The sequence below is a fragment of the Phaethon aethereus genome (assembly GCF_964289735.1).
Source record: "Phaethon aethereus genome assembly, chromosome: 4".
In the NCBI taxonomy this organism is placed as follows: domain Eukaryota; kingdom Metazoa; phylum Chordata; class Aves; order Phaethontiformes; family Phaethontidae; genus Phaethon; species Phaethon aethereus.
The window spans coordinates 84,691,573-84,708,805 of record NC_138578.1 but is presented as its reverse complement, the minus strand read 5'-3'; the positions used below and the strand labels follow the sequence as shown (position 1 = coordinate 84,708,805).

The 17,233-nt window shown below is 48.0% G+C and overlaps 1 protein-coding gene across 1 annotated transcript in view; it reads left to right on the top strand.

Annotated features, from left to right (window-relative positions):
* DYSF (dysferlin) overlaps positions 1–16,845 on the top strand; it is a gene marked incomplete at both ends in the record, with an annotated part of 100,946 nt that extends 84,101 nt beyond the window's left edge. The window contains 5 exons of the mRNA XM_081999562.1: positions 7,464–7,563; positions 9,490–9,668; positions 10,349–10,458; positions 10,811–10,958; positions 16,807–16,845. Of these exons, the coding sequence (XP_081855688.1) occupies positions 7,464–7,563; positions 9,490–9,668; positions 10,349–10,458; positions 10,811–10,958; positions 16,807–16,845 (576 nt within the window). The remainder of the gene's footprint in view (positions 1–7,463; positions 7,564–9,489; positions 9,669–10,348; positions 10,459–10,810; positions 10,959–16,806) is intronic.
* Between the last annotated feature and the right edge of the window lie 388 nt (positions 16,846–17,233).

Below are 17,233 nucleotides of genomic sequence, written 5' to 3'. Positions count from 1 at the left end.
ATTCTGAATTTCAAAAAAAATCCCCACGAAAGAGGAAGTCCCTCTTTGGGACAGCTCTTCAGAAAACATGTAAATTCATGTTTCTTTAACGTCCTCTCTCAGCATTTGTTCAGAATTTCTTTCTTCTGTTCTTGCCTCTTTTTGCACCATCTTTCTCCAGCAGCCATGGGCAAGTCAAGCCACGTCGTCTGCATGGCCACAGCACGCTTGCAGCTTGCCAAGTCCTGCAAGACGACAGTTTCTTAGGTTGCAAGTCATGCAGTCATTTTGGTGAAAGGGTCAGTACTCGTTGCATGTTGGAGAGCTGCTATTTCGCAGGAGAAGATAGGGTAAAAACATCGATTCAGCGTCCCTGACATGTTTGTATGAAACTGCGTATTGACTGAAGTGGGGGAGGTCCCACATGAGTGCAAAGCTCTGCTGCCAGCCAGCAGAGGGAAGAGCAGATGTCTGCAGGGTCTACAAGTTAGACCCCCGGGTCTAAGCCTGGCAGGTCTTGACTCTTGCAGACAATGTTATCAGATGGTCATGGTACAAACAATCTATCGAGAGCAATGCCGAGATAGGCTGGATGTGGATCACGTTTCACTGGGCACCAAGTCAGAGAGGCGCGCAGCTCCCACGTCTCGCAGGCGCTGTGGAGGTGGAAAATGCATGAAATTGATTTTGAAATGTTCAGCCTCAAGTGCCAATTGCAGCAGTAGCTGAATATAGCTGCCAAATCTGAATTATAGATGTCCTCTAGGGCAGAAAAAGCTTGACACTGAATGTCTGAGCAAATGTCATCTGCATAAATGAACATTTGAAGGTAGAGTTTCAAGAGCATCTCAATATACAAGTTAAAAACTATTGATGTTTGAGTGGACCTGGAAATAAACCACTAGGCTGGAGCTTCCAAGATCTGGCTGGGTTGCTCATATACCATCTGAAAAGTGCTGCATAAAAGAAATTCCAGGAGATAAACATAATGAGTATGGGAGCACTGCTGGCAATTTCAAGTCCCTGTCATGCCATGCCATTGGCAGAAACCAGACCAAGGAACGTAGCTGTTGTCTTCATACTTGTTCTGCTACTAGACTTTGGTGTTAGGTGTCAACAAGAAAAAGAAGTATTGATGCCAGAACACAAAATATTCTGTTTTGCAAAGACAAAGAGAGCCATTGGAAGAGGACCCATCCCACTACTGTCAAAGAAACTGCAAGCAACTGTCTGGTTTATTCAGCAGGAAGGTTGGGGCAGTTGTGGCGAGGCTCTTTTCCAAGGAGCTCTTACATTTGTTTCATTTCGTTTCATTTCTTCCACTTTGTGTTCTCAACTACAGGGGCCCATCCAACTTTTAAGCAGATTAACCGCAGCCTACCTGGGCACAAAACCACACTGACTTTGAGTTGGAGGTCTTGGGAGATCTGGCAGTGGTGGCTGCATGCTGCTTGCATGGCTAGAAGTAGGTGATCCTATAGGATAATCCCAGGAATAACGCTGTGGCCGTGAGATATTGGTGATGCTTGCACATACCTCTTTGAATAGTTGAGACCTTGTTTCTGCAAGGTGCAGCTGAAATCTCCAAGTTTGCTGGCTCTGGCATTGAATATAAAAACAAACCTGGCATTTGGAAGGGTTTTTTCTATAACTGATCAGCTGGTGGCACCCCAGAAATCATACTAGAGATAGGTCTTCAGGAGTGGTATGAGAAAGAGGGAGGTTTGGGGTCTTAACCCACCTAGAGAGAAAGTGCAAAGGCATTTGAGGGAAAAGCAGGGAAGAAGGGACTGCAGCTCACTGCTTGGTTTTTTTTATTGCTGAGCGAAGCTGCAAATAAATTCCTCCCTCCCCAGCGTTGAGGTTTCCCAGCTCCATCTGGTCTCATCGATTCTAGTACCTTTGTCTGCAAATTCATTAAAGTGTCCTGGCACCTTCCTGGTACTAACGGCTCTGACCTGCAGCAGGCCAGACCCTCACCCGGGGCGGGCCAGCCGGGGCATCCCCTTGCGCCTGGCGGGTTCGCACCAGCCGGCAGCTGGGAGCCGGTGCCGGCGGGGGGGTGTGCGGGGACGTCCCCGTTGCAGTCGATTTCGCGCGGGGCGGGCTCACGGTGTGCTGCGACGGCTCGCGGCGCGGTGCTCCAAATGAGCTGAGAGCTCGCGGGCAGCCTGGGCTCGGTGTGGTTGTCAGACAGGACGGGAGTTTGCCCCAGAGGGGCAATTAATTAAAAAAAAAAAAAAAAAAAATAGCCAGACGTGTGAGGTTTCTGCAACTGGGTCTCTGTGTCATCCTCTTGTTCTGTTACGGTTGTTGCCGAATCTCCAGGGTGTACCAAGAACTGCCTGTGCTCCGGTCGGTTTTAGTTTGAAATTTTGAGTATCGAGCACTGATTTTTGTTAAAAACAGTTAATATTTTATTACATCGAAATTTTCATTTTTCTTTGGTGTCAGAAAGCTAAAAAAAAAAAGGCTATTGCATTTTAATTTTGGACTTTTTCCTCTCCTGTTTCCTGTCCTTTATCATGTCCTTCCCTGTTTTTCTTGGTGACATCAGAAAGCAAAGCAAAACACAAAATGTTCCTTTTCCTTCCACGTGTAGCCAAAATGCAAGATTTTGAACGGGCTCCAAGTACATGTTTTTTCAGAGGAAGGCAGAGTTAGAGAAGGCGATCGTATATTATGTATTTTAATGGGACTGCAACAGGCAGATACTACGGCACAACTGTCTTCTGTATAGCAGGGCAGGGGCAGCAGCCGTCACCTGGGATGCACCGGCAGCCCCTGTGGTATTCAGACAGGAGCTGCTGCTGTGGATTTTGCTTTCCAATGGATGTATGTTGAGGGATGAGCAAAGCGTGGCTGTGTTGACAGCTGAAGTTCCAACAGTGCTGGTCACAAACTGGCCAGGACTGGGACCCCAAGGCTTGGAGCTCCCTGAAGGGCAGCTTTCCCATGTCCTGGGAAAAGCCCGATGAACTCTGCAGGCATGGGAGGCTGAGAAAACGGCATTGCAGCCAGCGATTCCAGGGACCGAAATGAGAATATGTGTCCCAAGGCAAATATTATGATCACTTCGCATTTATGGTGTGGCGATGCCTGGAGCCTTCCTCCAGGTATTGGCAATGCTGTGCCCGAACGTGCAGCAGATGCTGTACGCTCGGGGTTGTGCTCAGCTGCCGTCCTGATCCGGGGAAGGTCAGCAAACCAAGTGCCATGAGACCGGCCGTGCAATTGTCAGAGTTGGCAACAGCAGGGAGAGCATCGGGGCGAGTTAGTCCAGTAAAGGTGCAATAATGAGCGCTCTCAGCTGTCTGCTTACTACAGATAGACGAAACGTCCCGATGGGATGAGGTTCAGAGACGCAGGGTCTCAACACCTTGGAGGATGGCCCTGCAGGACAGCCTGTCCTGGCGCCTGGAGGAGAAGAGGCTCTTCATGGTTGACCTCTGAGGGAGTCTCCTGTGTGGCCGGGGCTCCCCAGTTGCTGCGGGATGAGGGACCTGATGCTCTCCCATGTGCACATGCTGAAACGGGACAGGCCTGCTTGGGTGTGAACACGCTGGGGCCTCCCTGCCTCCCTGAAAAAGTGGGGTTGCTCCTTACTTTGTATTCCACAGCACATAAGCAACCCAGAAGAAATGCAGCCCTGTCAACACTTTCCTAGTGACATGAGCTTATTTTTTTTCCTGCCTCCCCTGCTGCATTATTCACGACCGTAAAATATTCACCAGCCTCCCCTGCCCCCCCGCAAAACAACCCCCCAAACAATAATTCAAGCCCTCTTCCTTCCCATGTCTTGCAAAAGGCTAGGAAATAAATTTCTTGCCTTGGGTTGTTTTTAATCATGCACTTTTGTAGCTAGATTTAATCATGGGGGCAGATTTCACACTGCCTTGAAACGGACCCGTAAACTTAGCTCAGCATCAAATTCCTCCTTCCCAGCCTGCCCTGAGAACTCTGCTCTGCCGTGTCCCCAGCTTCGCGGGGCTCCGAGGAGGAAAGCTTCGCCACCAGCCAAACCACATTTACAGGGCTTTTCCACCAGAAAGGCCAAAGCTGTACAGCTCGTGCGAGCGTTGTACAACCTCCGCGTTGCCACCCGGGAAGGGTCGGATCCTGCCTGGGATCCCGTCCTTCACCAGGCAGGGGGTCCCGGCGAGGCAGGGCATTGCTCCCGGGGGTAGAGGTGGTGCGGGGGGAAGCAGCGAGCGTCCGCTCGGCCAGGGTATGGGTTTTGTTCACTTCAGGCATGGGCATTGCAATGGGGGACAGGGAAGGTGGGAGCCCAAAGTCCCGTACGTTTGCCAGCAGTTGCGTGGCCCGTCCCAGGGGACGCTCAGCCAGTCGTCTTTTGTCGCGTGGGAGATGACCGCAAGGCACTGCGGCACCTGCCAGCTCCACGCTGGGTTCACGGTGCTGTCCTCCTGTCCTGGGAGAGCTCAGCCAGCAGACGGGGAAGGAGCCCACCAAGGAGAGGGGGATTGCTGCGCAGCTCAGAGGCTGGGGCAGTGATCTGGGTCTCACGACAGCCTGCTCCTCCGCCGGGTTCCTGCAGTCCCCCCATGGCGCTGGGACTTCCCGCAGGCAGTGCCTTGGCCAGAGAGCAGAGCTGCCGCCGCCACCACCACCTCCCTTTCAGAGGGCTGCTCAGGTGCTAGGTTTTGCTCCTGTTCGACTCCAGGTGGGCAGGATGACGAGAAAGGTCCAACGTGTGCTTGGAGAGATGCCTCAACCCAGGCAGCAGCGTAGTGATGCTCTCGGAGCGTGGACATGTCTGACGAACGCAGATGTGGTGAAATCAGCCTCTGAGCCAGGGACATTAGTTACCACTGGGGAGGACGGGGCACCTGTGGGACATGTTTCATCCTCTCCCAGGCTGAGCATAGATGGGGCTGCCTGAATTCCCCCAGCAAGGGGCAGTCAGAAGGCGCCCGTGGTGTCTTGCTGTGGTGCACGCCCTGGGAAATGGGTCTGCCTCCATCTCGCAGACCCCAGATGAACCTTTCCCACCCATGGTGAGGTCATCTGGCCACCTTCTTCTTTAGGCATGGGTACATGGTTCCTGGGGGCTTGACTAACAACGCTTCTGCAGCACAGGACCCTACCGATTTATGGGAAAGGGAAGAATCACCATAAGCTCTTTCTCTTTTTTGCAGATTTAATTTAAAATGACTTATTATCTGGGAAAACATGCCTCCCCCCCTTGGATAAACATACATTTTAATACATTGCAATGAGCAGAGGGGAATAGATGGAAATTTCCATTGACTTTATTTTATTTTTCTAGATTATAAAATATTTAAAATGCATAAATAAAATGCTCCATTGCAAAAATGCTGGTGTGTTTTTCCAAAGCAAGGCGGGGAATGGAACTAAATTGAAATATAACCGTCCAGGGTGATCTCTTAAAGTGAAACCAGTTTCAATGGGATTTAAGTGCCCCCAGTCTCCCTGCTTGAATATTTATGTTCTTATGGAGTGTGACACATTCTTTTTTTTTTTTCCACCTTTTTTTTAGTATTGCACGACATAATGAATCAGACTCTTGTAGCCGCCGCAGTGAATTTATGGTGCTACGTATGTGTCATGAATAATGCTGAAGTTTCCTGGTTTTAATGAAATCGGTTCCATTTATGATACTGCCATGTCACAAGAGTGCGGCAGGAGGCATTGCCCGCACGACGCACCTCTGAGCCTGTGCTGTCAGTAGACACCAGTCGTGACTCTGCCTCCTCTTTGCAACTGTTGGCTGGAGCCAGGAATAACAAGACCTTGGCTTTTTGTGCGTCTCTGCCTCTCTCCGTCTGTCCTAACACTTCTTAGTCCTAACTTTCAGGCACCTTGTGGCATCCCAAAAGTGGTGTTAGAGCCCTGTGGGGAAATATTACCAGTTGTAACCACATAAATAGCAAATTTTGTGGCATGGGCACATATCCACCATATATTATAATGATGTGACCGCAGGCACATTGTCACAGCAACGGGATTCAAACCCTCCTTGTCAGAGAAGTCTAATTTTAATGTTCCCCCCACCACTGGCTTTTTGGGGAGTGTTGGTCTGACTATCCAGAAGGCAGACCATCTGCCTTGCTGTTGACCTATCTACTGCAGTAACCGGGCCACCGCAGTTGCAATCTTCTCAATGGCGAGCGTTTTGTAGATCACCTCCTCTCCAGAAAGCAGAAAGCCCTGCCTCGTCCTGCTGCTGAGCTCCCACACGGCTGCTGTCTCCCAGGCGGTGGCTACCCGTTATTACTGTTGGGTTGCAGAACTGGTGGGTGGTAGCTCCTGCACTGCTCAAGGGCTTGGTAAAAGGTGATAATCCCAGGGGATGCTCACGGTGTAATTTTCATTCCAGGTTCTTTGCAAATAGGCTTCTGGGACTGCTGCAAAACCTTTCCCCAGGTTGTCACAGCAGCATCAGTGGCAGGGAGTAGACAAAAAATTGCCCACCTAAGAGAAATGAGAGAGGCATACGGTGTCAGATCTCACGTTACAAGGACTGAAATCAGGTGTCACAGCTCCATTGGTTGTACATTAGTCACCGTGGCTTGCTGGTGCTCTGAATGTCTCCTTTCTTGAACTTAGATGTGTAATATATATAACAAGCATGTATGCACCTCGGCAGCAGCCCAGTGTAACACTAGGAGCAGATTTGCTGGGATACCATGTCCAACTCTAGCATTCACCTGTCCTGAGAATGAAAACCTGGGAGACGTGCAGAAAGGATGAACATCGTCATTTGAGAATTGAGGAACCCACCACACAGTGAGCTGCTGTGAAAGCACCAGTCTCTTTCTTTACATAGGCATTTTTAGTAAGAGAACTTGGGAGCCACAGGTTACCTACAGGTGGTAGAGGTGTTTGCAGGTTGCAAGCTGGCCAACTGCACGCAAACTACTTACAACAGACCAGACAGCAGATCAGAGCAGGGGTGGCTCCAGACTTGTGCAGGCTCTGGCTGCTGGCAGAGCTGGGGTGAGAGGTGAGCAGAAGGGGAGGGGATGTATTTGAATTGCCTACAGTAAGTGCCAATTTAAGTGTTATTCCTATATATTTCAATTAATTAAGAGGAAGGTGAAGTTTGGCAGCACTGGCACTCAACACTCGTTGCTCCCTTCACCTTGGAGAGTCACCCTCAGGCTAAATCATGCCAATATGGTGCTGTCACTCCAAAAGATCTGATCTGCAAGCTCATGGTGCCTGTTTGCTAAAATGTTGTCACTAAATTAAGGCACAAATTGATATCAATCCAACTTCCAGAAGCATCTTGAGTTTTCCACTGAGCATCCTTGTCCAAGAACTGTCCAGAGCCAGTAGGGTCCTCCTATGGCTCTGGCTCCGCAGAACTGGAGCAGGACACACAAAGAGCATTGTGTTACAGGACTTCCACTGCTGTGAGATGAGAGTGGCCAGGCTCTGCCCAGTTCTACTAATAAGCCCTTTATTTTGACCTGGGTTTTTTTCTGCTGTGATTTTAGGAGCACTTCTGGAGCTTGGACAAGACAACAAACAAGATTCCACCGCAGCTTATCTTCCAGATCTGGGACAATGACAAGTTCTCTTTTGATGACTATTTGGGTAAGTCATGAGAGTTTTTTTTTCTCCATTCCTGCTGATGCAGACAGGAAGGAAGAAGTTACTGAATCCTTTCAGGATGTGACGAAAGTGTAACAAGACCAGTTTAAACCACTGAACAGGATTCTGTTCAGCATAAGTTCAGGACTGATGATAAGTGGTTTGTATTAGGCAGATTTCCAGCCTCAGACTGCAGCATCCTGTGTCCGGGCTGACATAATGTTGAGACCGTCATCAAATCCAACAGAGTCACCACCTTCCAGGAAGGCCCCAATTCTCCTTGACTAAGCTGAGTCTGTGCTGAAATGTGTTCACCAGGGCTAACCATGTATTTGAGCTGAGACCACCAGGCAGGTTCACTGACCTGCTTTGCCTTGCTGGGGATGTTTAGACATGAACACAGCTCTATCGAACACTTGCCTTTTTCAGTGCTAGCCTTGTTAATCATCCTCAGAAATGTAGATTTAGGCCAAGAAAAAAATAAAACAAAAACCTCTAATAGGAGGGATAGCAGAGCCATGCGGTACATTACCTGTGCAGAAGCTGGAGGCTCCAGCATTACGGGTTTTTTGGTTGGATCTTATTATATCTTTCTTTTTACCACTGAAAAAATTTCAAACATAGAAACTTCACTAAGTATGTAATCACGATCCTTTAAAACCCGTCTTTGATTAATTACATATGCTGATTGCAGTCATAAGTTCTCCAAGGTGTGTTCTCCAGTTCTGGCTCTGCACATCAGAAGCTCTTGACTGCCAACATTAATTCTTTGCAAATTCCAACAAATGAAAGTGGTCTTTGCCTTCCGTAAAGCACTTTTCATCAATGGACCTCAAAAGTGTTTCACAACAAATCTGATCTGTGCTGTTATTGTCACTGGCTGCAAGAATCTGTGGCACAGAAAAGCTACAAATACAAGCAGAAAATTGAATGTGAGTCGTCCACAGCAGTGTAAAAAGCTGCTGTCCCTCAGCTGAGCCACAGGACCAGACCCTGTGTGTGTTCTTGGCCGTTCCCAACCATAAAGCTAATTTGATGTAGTAACATAAATTAAATGCAGACACTTTCAACTAACAATTGGAGACCTGAGCTCAGATTTCCTAAGGGCTAGATAAATGTGCTAATTACTAGATCACTCTGAGAAGCAAGCTATTGATTTTGTGGGATATCCTTCAATATTTAGTCTGCTAAAGGTTAGTTACCTGGGTGGGGCAATAAAAGCCTATTTGGACATCTGAAAGCATCCTGCCCAATGCTCTTATATTGACTGTGCTCTGGACAGTCTGGGTGTCAATTTGAGATGTTCTGGAGTATCTCCTGAGAACATTGTAGTGGGAAGAGTGTCAGAGTGACACACTGGGTGTTGAGTGAAACCAGCTGAGTTTCACCAAAATCCCTTAGTCTTCATTAAAAATCTCAGCCTGCCTGGTTGAATTCAGTGCAAATCATCCAACTTTATAGCTGTATAAGTCAGCAGATATTTTCACAGAATCACAGAATCGTTAAGGTTGGAAAAGACATTTAAGATCATCAAGTCCAACCATCAACCCAACACCACCATGCCCACTAAACCATGTCCTGAAGTGCCACGTCTACACGATTTTGAATACTTCCAGTGATGGTGACTCCACCACCTCCCTGGGCAGCCTGTGAGGTGGTGTAGCATCTTCTAGGACTTCATGGCTCTGGTCTTCCTAAGCACAATGGTGATGCCAAGAGCTCAGTTCCTAGGAAGAGCCACTGGCTAAAACTGGCACTATGCTTGGAAATAGGTCCGTACTTGAGCCTGCTCTCCCTCTTGCTGTGTGGGTGTCTTTCCAAGCTTCCTGAGGTCAGGAGGGTGCCACAGTGAATATTTCTTCAGGGGAACATTCCACATTTTAAGGATGTTACACCGAGATGTCTTCCCAGTAACATTCCTCCTTGCAGGCTCCATTCAAATGGATCTCAACAAGATGCCCAAACCTGCCAAGACTGCTGAGAAGTGCTCCTTAGAGCTAGTAGATGAGACCTTGTCTTCAAGTCACTTTGTGTCACTCTTTGAGCAGAAAACTGTCAAGGGATGGTGGCCCTGTGTTGCTGAGCAGGACCAAAAGAAGATCCTGGCGGTAAAGTGTTCGCTTGGGAGACTCACTCAAAACGTTGAGGAGGGAGGTGGCTGGGCCAAGCACTTGCAGGAGGCCATGTCAGGGCAAGAAACATAGTCTTGGGCTGCAAATTTTACAAACTGGACCAGCTTTTGTCAGTGGGATATTTTCTAGGATTTGTTCAGCACCATGCAAATGGCTCAGAAGAAATTATTTCTTCTGTGTGATTTTTGCTGTCGTTTTTGGAACATGACACCTAATTTGACTCTGTGTCATGTCTATTCTTAATTATATTATGTTGTGACAAGTACAAGGGAAAGGTTTCAGTTGTCAGACTGATATATTTAAATGTAAGTGTCTGGGCTCTGTTCAAGTCTTTGGCAGTCGTTCAATACAGGTAAAGTTGTCCAGGCAGAGAATGAAGTAATTCAACAAAAGACCCCATGTCGGTTGCCTCGACTTGGGTGTCAGTAACATTTGATATGTTCCGGAGTACCTGCTGAGAACATTGTAGTGGGCAGGTGAAGGATCTGTATGAAATCCACTCTTACTGGGTCCTTCATGGTCCTTGTTGGTAGTGGTTGGGTTATGCTCAAAGTACTTTTTCTTTCCCCAGTCAGTATTTTGCATCATCCTTTAATTTCTCTCCTCTCTTTTTTTTTTTTTTTTTGTTTATGTTTATTTTTGTTTAACCCACACAGGGCAAACTGGAAATGACTTTGGAAATTGTGGCAGAACAAGAGCATGAAGAACGGCCAGCTGGCATGGGTCGGGATGAGCCAAATATGAACCCTAAGCTGGAGGACCCCAAGTAAGAGCATCTCAAATGGAAAAATAACCACAGAGGCACAGAATTCTCATGGAACAAATTGAAAATTTGAGTTCCCAGTTTGAAGTCTGCTGTCTGCAACAGGCTTGCTCCTGTGTAGACTCCATTTCTGAGCTGTTGAAGCTCAGACTGTATGAGCTGAGACAACCCAGGATGGCTGGGAGGCTGGTCTGGACCGCCAAGAAGGGCATTTGACATGGTCTACCCAGAGGGATGTGGGTTTGTAGGGTGAACACCCAGCTTGTTACATCAGGGCGTGCTCATGCGGTTGGGGATCCAGGAAGGTGAAGCTACTGTGAAACTCAGAAGTGACCTCAGCTTTGTATTGCTCCAGGCGCCCGGAGACCTCCTTCCTGTGGTTCACCTCCCCGTACAAGACCCTGAAGTACATCCTGTGGCGGCGGTACAAGTGGGTGGTTATCCTGGCCATCGTGCTCTTCATTTTGCTGCTCTTCCTGGGGATCTTCATCTATGCCTTCCCGGTACGATGGGTGCAGGAGAGGACGGGGGGCTGACCAAGGCCTTAGGTGTTCCCCCAGGTCTCTGTGGCTGACCAGCCTCTGTGGTGACAGAGACGGTCCCAGTGCACCATGGCTGGACAAGCCCGTGCTGGTTCCTGGGGAGCAACCTGGTGGATCGTGATGGGCTAAAAAGAGTCTGCGATTCTGGTCTCTGCCGCAGCCTCACCGCAAGGTGCTCACCGCTTGTTTCGCTGCGTGTCTAACGACGCTGGAGTTAATTGATTGTTTTCAAAGAGGTTCAAGCAGCTGATGTCGGAGCTGTTGCAGGGCTGGTGGGAAAGCCCCTGACAAAGACACAGCCCCATTAGCGATGCAGCCATTTTGCCGGGGCAAAAAAATGCCTCGGTCCCTAATTGTTTAAAGATGCAGGGGAGTTCACAGGCATTCGGGCAGCACCATCTCCTGTTATTGAGGCTTGGAGCACTTGATACCAATGTAAGGTCTGAAACGAGGGGGAGGGTTTTCACCTCATTAATCAAGAAAGTGGCTTTTTCTTGTCTTTCTGTCAGTTCCTCCGGCAAAACAAAATAAATAAACAAGGGAGCCCTGGCCTTCCAATTTGGCTTGGGCTGGGGTTTTGAATCCTCCTCTGTTTCTACAGCACTGCAATAATTCATGCCGGCTCTTGGATGCCATTTCCCCTCCTTCCAGACTGATAAGAAAAATGACCCGCCTCTCTCTTTCCAGCACTTAACAAATTCTGCTTCTTGTATATGATTTTTTTTTGTTTGGTAAGAAAAGAACTCATTGGGGTAATTTATAACTTCGTGTGAGAGAACGTGGGTGCCTTTTGCAGATGGCTCTGTGTGCTTGCAATGTGCAACCGAAAAGCGAGGTGTGGAATTTCTCCTCGCCACCGTAATCACTTTCAGATGATTTGAGGTCGTGCATGCTCGGTTGTTCCCGTCGAGAGAAAAGGGGATGGGATTAGATCATGGCTCTCCCTGTGACTCTATCCTCATATCCATGGGAAGAGCTGGGATACTTCTCCTGCTGGAGAAACAATTCCAGGGGTGCTAAGTAGTATGAAGGAGGAAATAATTGTGCAAGTGCAGATTCCTGCTGCATCGCCTCCTCCCTGCCCTGTACTCGAGCCGTTCCTGCAGGCTCTCCTTTATGTCAAGCAGCAGAAACCAAGCTTTTTCGACCAAGAAGAACTCAGTGTTTCCCTGAAGATGCAAGTGGCTTTGCATTCATTCCAGTGGTATCATATAAAAACAACGTTGAGAGGAGAAAAAATTTGCAAACTATAAATATTGATTTACACTCATTATTACTTGGGACTTTTCCCTGTTTCCTAGCTAAATGTTGTTGTATTTAATTTCATTTTGGTCAGGTCAATTTTTAGTCATATTTCAAAAAAGTAAGGCCATGTTTCATGGAATTTTTCTGTTTTTATGTATTTGGCCAGCTTCCCCTATATTTTTGAGGTCACTGGTTCTGTATCTACTTGGAGATTTAGTTCTTTTCCCGTTTCATTAGGCACTAAATTTGGCGATCGTGCTGGTGATGGTTTGCTATGAAGGATGCCCCTGGCATCCTGACCTTTGGCAGGGCTCACCACTACATCCCTGATTAAATGCATGGAAAACCAGTCCCTCCTCACTTCAGTTCTGAGTTGCATGCCAGGGACACCACCAGGTCCCATTTAAAATAAGGACCTTGCTGCGTTTAGTGCTGTGTACGTAATCTTGCCACTATACGTGCAGTTTTGAGGTCTGATGCTGCAGGTGGAGGGTTCTGTGTGTGTTCTGCCCCTCTCATCCTGGGCAAAGGGGCGGGGGATAGGAGGGGAACCTCAAGGGAATCCTGTTAGGGCACGTGGACCATCCGCCTGAGCAGGCAGAGGGTAAGGAACAGGGATGCAGGGATGCTAAGGGGTGCACACAGAGGTGGGGTTACTATTTTCCTGCTTCTGCTGCCCTTTTTGCTATGGCCATGCATGAAGAGCTCATCCACGGCTTTCTGCTTGTTGGGACCTCCACTGGGACCTCCAGGGTCCTTCCAGTCATTGCTTTCCAGCAGCTGGTCCTTGGCTCAGCAGGAGCCTTGGGACCTGCCTGCAGCCTGAATGCCCCTGCCTGCAGGTTGGATGTCCTGCCTGCGTACAGCCTCTCACCTGGGAGCGTTGTGAGCCGTGCACCAGCTGCTGCCAGAGAATGCTGAGCCCTGGCTCCAGCTCTTGTCTCGTTTGGGTATCCGAAGGAGGATATCCTTTACCTGAGAAATATATATCCACACCATGCCCCGGGAAACTAACGGTCCCTTGAGCTAAGCTAACCCGGCATAGGTCATCCTCCACCCCAGATAGACAGAAATCTCACCTGAAAATGAACCCAGGGTATTTCCCTTGGCTTTCGGTTATAAAAATGAGATTTTTTTCCCCAATTTATTCCTATTGCCCATGTAGTGCTGAAAGCTTCCAACCACAGTCCCGCCTTTGTGGTCAGAGTAGCTTGAGAGTAAGAGCAAATATCTCGTTTGAAAGCTGTGTGCTTCCACCCAGAACGGCGAAGGGCTGTCTGTGGTTCCGAACAGTAGTACCCAAAAAACAGTGTTTCCCAAAAGCTCAGGATTTTTAGTCAAAATGAAGAAGGCGATGTCTTCGTCTTGTTCAGAACACCCATCAGGAGATGCTTTACACCCCAGGTTTTCCCACTGAGGCGAGAAACAAAATATTCTGCAAAACATACATATCTTTAGAGCTACTTCAGGAGATCAGAAACTTCTGAAGATGTGGTGCCTTCGTGCTTCCTCCTTCCTCAGGACACAAAGTATGTGTAACAGAATGGGCTGGAATAAAGACGTTCCCATTCCTTCCCTCGGGTCCTCTTCAAAGTCTCCTTCCCAGGAGAGCTTTGTGCAGCCAGCAGTTGTTTTCCAGCCAGGAACGTGCTGTGGCTGTCCTGGTGGGATCTGGGGGAAACAGGCAGAAGTGGGGAAGGGTCTGGAAGTGCTTTGGGATGAAGAGGAGGTTCTTCAGGACCTGTGGGGAGCTGGGAGTACTGCAGCATGGGAAGTTTAGGCACAAGTCCATAAGAAATCAGTCATCATTAGTGCAACTCTGTAAAGAGCAACTCGTTTTAGTGGGTGAGAGGCCATTTCCAACTGGAAAGCCTTTTGGTTTTGGGTGGAAAACTGCATGGTATTGCAAATTTCTATAAAAAAAGTTGTCTAGTTTTACGAAAATGGGAAAAAAAGTTGAAAATCTGATATTCTGAGGTTCTTCATTTTTTTACTTGGGCTCTTCCACCCAGTCTTAGTGTCAGGTTACTCTCTGGTTTGCCTTAGCTTTCTTTGCAGAGTGGTTGTCATTATGGTCTGTACAAGCAAGGACTCTGGGAGCAGCATTCCCTGGATATTTCCTATATGATTTCCTTAGACAGTCCTTAGATTTAACTTGACATCAGAAGACTCCTTAAACAGCAGATGAAAGTATAATGAGATCCAGTAGCTGGATGTTGAAGTTAGAGAAACTACTCCACTGGAAATAGGATGCTAATTTTTGAGATGAAGGGTAATTAACCATTAGAACAATTTGCCAAAGGCTGTGGTAAATTCATCGTTGCTGGAGTCATCCACGTATCGAGATCGAATGTCTTTCTACTAGATATGCTCTAGTTCCACCCCATACTCCCGTCCAGCAATGCTCATTTATGGCAAGCTGTGGGGCTTTTTGGAAAGGTCCGGTGACTTTGATGGACTTTTCATCCACCGTTGCCACAGCTGAGAAGAGCTCTGCCTTCTGGTCTGGGAATGGTTGAGTGAAAGTCTTGGACTAGACACAAAGTCAGAAGGAAAGGCAGTAAAAGTCCAGCCTTGGCTTCTGCGCCCATAACGCGTAGGGAACACTGCGGTGAAGTTATCTCCCTGAAACAGTGATTATCATAAAGATTTTAGTGGCTACCACCATAGAAAAATGCAACGCTACCTCCAGCCGGAGTCAGGTCTGCGCTGCAGCACCGTGAAAATGTTTACTACCTTTTAAAGCTCTGTTTGTGTTCCGCAAGCCCAGCGTTGCTTCCATTGCCATTAATTCTAATTACAGCTCGCTTTCTGCGCTGATTGATAATCCTGCTTAGCTTTCAACACTTCGTTAATACGAATTCATAGCTGGACAGAAAGCTTGCTACCCACCAGAATGCAACCAGTCAAATCCTAAAAAATAGGAGTGTTTTGGAGGATAGACTCTGAAAGACAAATGGATGGATAATTAATTCGAAGGTTATATGTCACTGGAGGCTTTTCTAATGACTTCTGGTAAACTGCCCTAACTTTGCTTGCTTGATTTATGGCATTATTAGAAATCCCCAACTGGCAAACTGCCTTATAATTTGCTACACGTTGCGATTTATCAAGATGCCTTTGGTCGGACTTTACTTCTGTTGTGTTTTTTTCTGTTTGTGTTTTTTTCTGTTTGTGTTTTTTTCTTGTTTCCCTGTTCCTCCAAAGATCTTGCTGGTAACTAGCATTATGCTTTGTTTCCAAAGTTGTTTTTTTAAAGTGACAGAGTGATAGAACATCCTGTACCAATTAAATTCAATATGCTTGGGAGGGACTTCCAAACTGGCTAGCATGCAGTCGCGGGGGTTTGAATCAGAGCTACTTTAAATATAGCTCTTTCCAAATGACCTAAGCATGCATCTTCGTCTGTATTTTCATTGTAATCTTGATAAGCTGCATTTGCAGGGCTTATTCTTTTTCACAGCGCTGTCATCTTCTTTCAAGGAAGGAATTGCACATAGAATAGACTAAAACACCGTGACACCTCATTTTCCACGGCAGCCCCATACTTCACCGTGCAGTAACAGGGACGGTAGAGCTGCCAGAAAACAGGCACAGGAAGGTCTTGCCCGAGGTGTCTGCTATTGGGAACAAGCCCCACACAATGCTGACGCCAAAACAGATGGCTGAGGCGTTAAGGGATGCAGACAAGGCAGAGAAAAAAAAAAAATCAGCGGTAGGTTTGCCTTTCTTGATTGCCTTTGGCAGATTCTTCGGAGAGAGTCCGTGGACCTGCAGGCTGGGTTTGTACTAAGAAACTAAACCAGGGTGGGCTCAAGGACTGTCCTCTTGCTGTTCAGCCCGGCTGGTTGCTGGCGTGATGCCGGTGCAGTTTTGGCCCCGGGAGAGCCGCGCTCTCCAGAGCACCTCACGGCACAGCTCGCCGGAGGGTCTGACCCCACGGGCAGAGGTCGAGGTCACCAGTTTTGGGGGGACGGTGGGGAGAAGGAGCCATAAGAATGCGAGGTCGGGGCTTGAGTGGTGAATCCAGCCTCAGGGTTTGTGGGGAGCAGCGCAAAGAGAGAGCGGAGTGGAAGGGGCACCGGGGTCCAGAGGAGGTGGGGAGGCTGGAGCAACTCAGCAAAGAGCTGGACGTGTCTCCTCACCTGCAAGAAAGGCATGTGGGCACTGGGATGGTGCTGGTGGGGAGGTGCCAAAATTCTTACAAGGGCATGGAGAGGTGGAAATTTGTCTTAAAAACTGGTGGAAGGAGCAATCCAAGTCCAGGAGTGAGTCCTGGTGTTCGCTGCTTGGTGCTTGTGACCAGTAGCCTCTGCTGAAGCAAGACAAGACCCGTTTTGCTCCTGTGCCTTGGGCTTCCTACTGTCCTAGCTAGTGGGAAAGCACTTTTTGCTTGCTTGTCTCTGCAGGCTGGGGCTGGGAGCTTGGCTGTGAGACCTGCCCTGAATGCAGCCCCATCTGCAGTTCTGCACCATGCCCCCCAAAACATTTTAACTTCCACACCCTGCCCTGCTGGATCTGCTTCAAATCAGCTTTTCTTTCCCTTGTTTTTCTGACCCTCTAGAACTATGCTGCTATGAAACTGGTGAAACCTTTCAACTGAAGCTGTGCTGGAAAACGCCTGAAAGGTCCAGTGCCTGCCTCGGGATTTTGGAAAGATGTTGCGGCTCTGCACTGGATCACATCAGCAGATGGAGATGGAGAAGGAACGGCCTCTCCCAAGCCTGAGGCTGCTGCCAAAATGAAGATACACTTACCCCGACGCAGTATGCAGCATACCACCTATAGCACTCTCCTCAGAAGCAGCACGTTAAAAGATACCTATTCTGAAATATTTCTTGTTTTACTTCTTTGTCTGTCTTTTTGTTGTTGTTGCTGTTAAGCTGCTCTGATTTGTAAAGCTTGAATACCAGTGCAAAATTGAAGAGGGTGGGGGAGAAAAGGACCTTTTCATATGTAGTCTGTGAGCGTACAAAGATGTTGCAGACCTC